The sequence below is a fragment of the Chaetura pelagica genome, unplaced genomic scaffold, assembly GCF_000747805.2.
Source record: "Chaetura pelagica isolate M959 unplaced genomic scaffold, ChaPel_1.0 scaffold159, whole genome shotgun sequence".
NCBI lineage: Eukaryota > Metazoa > Chordata > Aves > Apodiformes > Apodidae > Chaetura > Chaetura pelagica.
In genome coordinates, this window is record NW_009954555.1 from 2,907,179 (window position 1) to 2,913,177 (window position 5,999).

The 5,999-nt window shown below is 54.9% G+C and overlaps 1 protein-coding gene across 1 annotated transcript; it reads right to left on the reverse strand.

The window, feature by feature from the left end:
• Positions 1-402: 402 nt before the first annotated feature.
• On the reverse strand, positions 403-5,746 carry LOC104395551 (PGC-1 and ERR-induced regulator in muscle protein 1-like). Its single transcript, XM_010005258.1, has 3 exons — positions 3,973-5,746; positions 2,308-2,424; positions 403-482 (listed from the first exon to the last, which is right to left on the reverse strand). The coding sequence occupies exons 1-3, from the start codon at positions 5,744-5,746 to the stop codon at positions 403-405; spliced, it is 1,971 nt and encodes a 656-aa protein (XP_010003560.1).
• Positions 5,747-5,999: the final 253 nt, after the last annotated feature.

The following is a 5,999-nucleotide window of genomic DNA, read 5'->3' on the forward strand; positions in this document are numbered from 1 at the left end:
GAATGAAGCACTTTCCTGGTTTCTTTTTGCTCTCCCCTCCCTCCACGTCCTCCTTTGCCACCAGGTGGCTGCAGCAGGGAGGAAGGACAAGCAGCTCCCTAGAACAGACACTGTGACTACTCCTAGGAGATGGCACAAATATGCAAGAAGTTGTGCAAAGAAAGACCAGAGCCCAGGCTGGGCTCCTCTTCTGTCCAGCACGGGTACAAACCTCCTACCGTATTGCAAGTGACTGTCACTGGAAGGATCCTGCTCCCTGTGACATCTGTCCTCTTTAGGGATGGGTCCAGAGAAGTCTTGGTGCTGGGATCCAGGCTTCTCACACTGCCCAAGAACAAAGTCCCCAGTCTCCACCTCCACCATCCTGGCATGTCCTCGGGAAGCACCTCTGGTGTGCAGAGCCTAGACCCGGGGGTGTCCTTCTCTGACCTGCCTTCGGAAGTAGCGGATGGCAGAGAGGGTGCCAAAACTTGCCAGGAACACTGGAAAAGAGCCCAACACATTTCCAGAGTGAGTCTGGGTGCTTCTTCCAAACCTGAAGATCTCTTCCAACCCAAGATCACAAGCTTCTTGGCTCGCCCTGGTCCATGGGATGTGTGGGGGTCACTCCCCTCCCTTTTCAGTCCCCTCCTGCCTTTGCTCCTCATTCCCACCACACTGTGCTGGTTCCCAGTGTGTTCAGCCCTGACCTGTGCCCAACCTGACCAACCACAGCTAGTCCTATAGTTTGGGCACATGGATCACACCTCCATCTGACAGGAAATGTCTGTTTTTGAAGAGAAACACAACACATTTTATGCATGTGGAGGAGATGGGTGGTCGTTAGATATACAGGTTCATGTGGAGATCTAGGGGAATTAATCTGGGGTGAGAAGAAAAAGTCACCAGGGATTCGGGACAGTCCCTTCATTTTCTACTTCTGTTTGGACCAGGAAGATGCCAAGAAAAATAACCATTTTGTGGGTTGTCTGTGGATACCCTGATCCCAGCCAAAAGCAGAAAATGCCCCAAACCCAGAATCAGAAAATGTAAAGCTACAAAAAATAACTAATGCAGATTATACACAGAATCAAGCTCTTCTTTGTACTTTCTGCTACTGTTTTTAGCTTGGCTTTTAAGAGAGGTAAAATTCCCCTGATCCATGCCCAAGATAGACTGAGAGCCCACCCTGTGCCTTTGGACTTCCCAGTTTGAATTCAGACTTGACTTGGTTTTACATGTCAGAACCTGGGGATATAGACAGGGAAATCCAACTTGTTAGACCCTAAAGTGCCAGAAGAGAGCTGCTGGCCCAGGATGCCAGCCAGGCCTCTGGCCTCCCCTCCTGCTCACTGGGTTATGCAATCCCTGGGGCACGAGGCCCAGATCCTGCTTTTCACACCCTCTCTGAGGCCACATTGACCATCTCATACTAAGAAGGAAAGGCCAAAAGCTCCTTGTGATGACTGCTCCCAGCAACTTTAGCTAATGAGCTATTCTCAGGCAGGGGTGTCAGCTTCCTATGTGACCTTAGTGGGGGACATTCCTGCCAGGGACAAGCAGTGGGAAGCCCTGGCCCTGGTGTCTCACCCCATGGTGGGGGATCTGTGGTGCCCACGGGCTGGTCCCTTGTCCTGCTCATCCAGTGACCTGCAGCCCTTGGGCTGCTGCTCAGTTAATTCAGCTCCCTCTGTCCCCACCAGTTATTCAAGTGCTGTGGTTGGAGAGGAACTGGGAGAGCTCTGTTTGCTTGCAGGACTCTGCACCAGGATACCTCAGCTGAGCATTTCAGGACAGGGTTTAGTGGGCGTGGTGGTGTTGGGTTGATGGTTGGACTTGATGATCTTAGAGATCTTTTCCAACCTTAATGAATCTATGATTTAGAAAAAAGATTGTACCTTTAGAGCATGTTAGAAAAATACGTGCATTTGTTCCAGCTGAGATGGACCTTTACACTTTAGGTCCTGCTCCAGCTTCTAACCAGCATGGATCCTAAAGAAGCCTCTTGTCCCCTGGCTCTGGTGTTGGTCCCTGCCAGGCTGGATGGAGCAGGGCCAAAGCTAGAGATACCAACTTGTCCTGTGGCTCAGTTCAAGTCAGCAGTCACTTTGTCTGGGGAAAGGACAACCTAAGTGGGTAGGAACCAGGACAGCCATTTCTATAGGAGAGAGGTGTTAGGAAGTAACAGGACACTTTGGAAAACCAGGAAAACGACTGCATTTCCCCACAGGCAGTGTCAGGTGTGTCAGCAGCCCTGCCTTTCTCCCCACCATGTCTTCCACAAGGTCCTTCCCACCCATTTCCCACCAGGCTGGGCTCTGTACATACTGGTTTTCCAGGCATCTGGAGCCTGCAGGTCGGAGGTCTTCACTGCCCAGGAGGCAAAGGCACAGAAGACCAGGCACATGTCTTTGTGGGTCAGCGCCAGCGGAACCTCGGGCGTCCCTGCGAGGAGAAGAGAAGGAGGTTTGGGCTTTTACACCATCTCCTCTGCCTCCCATCCCTCTGGGCAGTGAATCCCTTTGCCCTCCCAGAGAAATACACCTTGGTCACACATCTGCCCTCCCAGAAGACCTGTTTTCACTGCTGGTCTAGTCCTGTTTAGGACTTGGGTGTGTTTCCTGAGGAGCCGGGAACACTTTTCACCCCTCTCAGCTTTACCCTTTGCTCAGACCCCGAGGGAAGCCCTGTGCCCTGGGGCTGCAGGCAGGTCCCCCTGGGCAGGGTCCTGCCAGGCAGTGCCCTGAGATCCATGCAGCTCTAGGACAGCACAAACCCCCCTGAGAAGCACCAGTGCTCAGCATCCTTCTGCAGACCCCTCCTCACTGCCCCACCTGCCACTGCCAGGGAGAAAAACAACCCTCAGTGCCCTGCATTTCTCTGTTGGAGTTCCAGTCTAGCACCACTTGAAGATACATTGCAAGAGCAGGTTATTTTTACTCCTATGTTTATTTGATCAGGCTTTTAATTAAAGCTGGCTTATTAATTAGCTACGACCCTGGCAAAGGGGCTTTTCCTCTGTGCAAACAGACTGGAAGCTCTATTTTCAGGCACCTTCTGGGATGACTCATTCATTATTTGGTTTTAATATTAACTGTGAGGCACTGGGGCTGTGAGCATCATATAAGCTTTAAGATAAACACACTGGCTGTCCTAGTGGGTCAGACTTGCTCTCCCTTCATTCTGTTTCCCCTCCCTTCCAGTACCAGTTAATACTCAGGCAACCTCTGAGGTCTCAGGAGGGTGTTTTTCAAATGAGTTTGTGCTATAAAGTCCCCCTCACCTCTTTCAGTGGGCAGCCCTGGGCATGTTCCACTCCATGCACACCTTTTCCCCTACCAATATCAGATGGATTAGCAGCCCAGACTTGACAAGCCAGTAGCTCAGCAGCCACTGCCTCATCTCAGGGGCATGAGATCTTTGGGATGCAAGGATTTTGCTGCTTTGCCTCCCATTCCCTCAACCAGAACTACAGGTATGTGGTTCTGTAGGCAGATGGATGGCAATGGGAGGGGATTCCTATCCCCCCAGACCTTGCAATGACACCAGACATGTCATGTTTAATGCTACCAGCCACTCCAGGAAGCTTTTCTTGGCCAGAGTGCAAAAGAACAGATCAGATCCACAGTAAGTTATATCATTATATCCATCAGGGGGATAACTGAGTCAGCTGGGAGAGGAACTTTGGGCCAAACTGATTTCAGCTGGTGGCATGCACACTGCCATGAGCCTCAGCATTGGAGTTTGTGGGGAGCAAAGCCAGTTGTGTACAGAATACAGCCAGATTCCCTCTCCATGCCTCCTGCAGGGCTGGGCCAGCAGCATTATCTTGGCATAGGGACATGGTGAGCATCAGGAGACAGAGCCAGTGCCACACAGCACGTCATGGTGGTGGCCTCAGCCACCCATCCAAAGATCCCTGCGAGAGCCCAGGGCTGCTGTGGGGCAAGGAAACGTGCCAGGGCTTCCTGGCAGGGGGTAACAATGCTTTACCTGTCAGTGCAAGGGCCATGTCCAACCCTTCTGGTTGCTCCTGGCCTCTTCCCAGTGGAGCCAGAGGGACGAGGGCGAGTTTCTCTCCAGATCTCCTCCGAACCAGAGCCTGGGCAGCTGGGGCTTGGCCTCTCACCAGCCTCATTGGCCGCTGCAGGAGGGACTTCAAAGCCCCCACAGCTTTCTTCACCTCAGAGGCTGGGGCGATTGGGAAGATCCCTCTCCAGCCTGCCCTGTTCCCAGGCCCACCCCGAAAGAAGTGTTTGGACACCTCAGGGACTGAGATAACCAGGGAGTCTTTGATGGGAGACCCGTCAGGATCCTCGTTTTGCAGCAGAGTCTGGTCCAAGCTGCTGAACTTCTTTCGCTTCCTGTCTTTACCCTTGGCTTTTTTCCTGTTTCCTTCTGGTTCATTGAAAAAATACTCATACAGTTCAGGCAAGGATATTTCCCTTTCCAAGGGTGTTTTCTTCCCCTCCAGAGAGTCCTCCGTTCCTTCTTCTTCCCCTTGGGAGTCACAGAACAAATACTCATACATCTCGGGCCAAGTCACATCCAGGGTGTCTGCCCTTGCAGAGGCCTCAGCTGCACAGCACGGGGCCCCCAGCTCCACGGGGGTCTTGGCTGCAGGCTCCCAGTGAGCTCCCCCAGCACTATCCCCTCCAGAAGCCACCACACTCTTGGGATGGAGAGGCTTCTCCAGCACCTCCTGGCATGCCTTGCCTGGGGGGTCCAGCTCCAGGGGGGTCTTGGCTGCAGGTTCCCAGTGAGCTCTCCCAGCACTATCCCCTCCAGAAGCCACCACACTCTTGGGATGGAGAGGCTTCTCCAGCATCTCCTGGCATGCCTTGCCTGGAGGGTCTAGCTCCATGGGGGTCTTGGCTGCAGGTTCCCCATGAGCTCCCCCAGCACCATCCCTTGCAGAAGCCACCACACTCTTGGGATGGAGAGGCTTCTCCAGCACCTCCTGGCATGCCTTGCCTGGAGGGTCTAGCTCCATGGGGGTCTTGGCTGCAGGTTCCCCATGAGCTCCCCCAGCACCATCCCTTGCAGAAGCCACCACACTCTTGGGATGGAGAGGCTTCTCCAGCACCTCCTGGCATGCCTTGCCTGGAGGGTCTAGCTCCATGGGGGTCTTGGCTGCAGGTTCCCCATGAGCTCCCCCAGCACCATCCCTTGCAGAAGCCACCACACTCTTGGGATGGAGAGGCTTCTCCAGCACCTCCTGGCATGCCTTGCCTGGAGGGTCTAGCTCCATGGGGGTCTTGGCTGCAGGTTCCCCATGAGCTCCCCCAGCACCATCCCTTGCAGAAGCCACCACACTCTTGGGATGGAGAGGCTTCTCCAGCACCTCCTGGCATGCCTTGCCTGGAGGGTCTAGCTCCATGGGGGTCTTGGCTGCAGGTTCCCCATGAGCTCCCCCAGCACCATCCCTTGCAGAAGCCACCACACTCTTGGGATGGAGAGGCTTCTCCAGCACCTCCTGGCATGCCTTGCCTGGAGGGTCTAGCTCCATGGGGGTCTTGGCTGCAGGTTCCCCATGAGCTCCCCCAGCACCATCCCTTGCAGAAGCCACCACACTCTTGGGATGGAGAGGCTTCTCCAGCACCTCCTGGCATGCCTTGCCTGGAGGGTCTAGCTCCATGGGGGTCTTGGCTGCAGGTTCCCCATGAGCTCCCCCAGCACCATCCCTTGCAGAAGCCACCACACTCTTGGGATGGAGAGGCTTCTCCAGCACCTCCTGGCATGCCTTGCCTGGAGGGTCTAGCTCCATGGGGGTCTTGGCTGCAGGTTCCCCATGAGCTCCCCCAGCACCATCCCTTGCAGAAGCCACCACACTCTTGGGATGGAGAGGCTTCTCCAGCACCTCCTGGCATGCCTTGCCTGGAGGGTCTAGCTCCATGGCGGGGAGGTGTCTGTGGCCACCCCACGTGGGGCAGAGTGTCCCCAGCCTGGCCCTGGCTTGTTGCCCACCCTGTCGGCGAGCTGCCCGGCGCTGCAGTCCCTCCCCGGGACGCCGTCCCCTT

What these genes read in the sequence shown, in the direction of transcription:
- LOC104395551 (XM_010005258.1), bottom strand. Translation starts at nt 5,746, where the DNA reads ATGGAGCTAGACCCTCCAGGCAAGGCATGCCAGGAGGTGCTGGAGAAG. An exon ending in CATGGCCCTTGCACTGACAG is followed by an intron (nt 2,425 to 3,972) that starts GTAAAGCATTGT and finishes TTCTCCTCGCAG; the next exon opens with GGACGCCCGAGGTTCCGCTG. An exon ending in TCCAGATGCCTGGAAAACCA is followed by an intron (nt 483 to 2,307) that starts GTATGTACAGAG and finishes GCTCTTTTCCAG; the next exon opens with TGTTCCTGGCAAGTTTTGGC.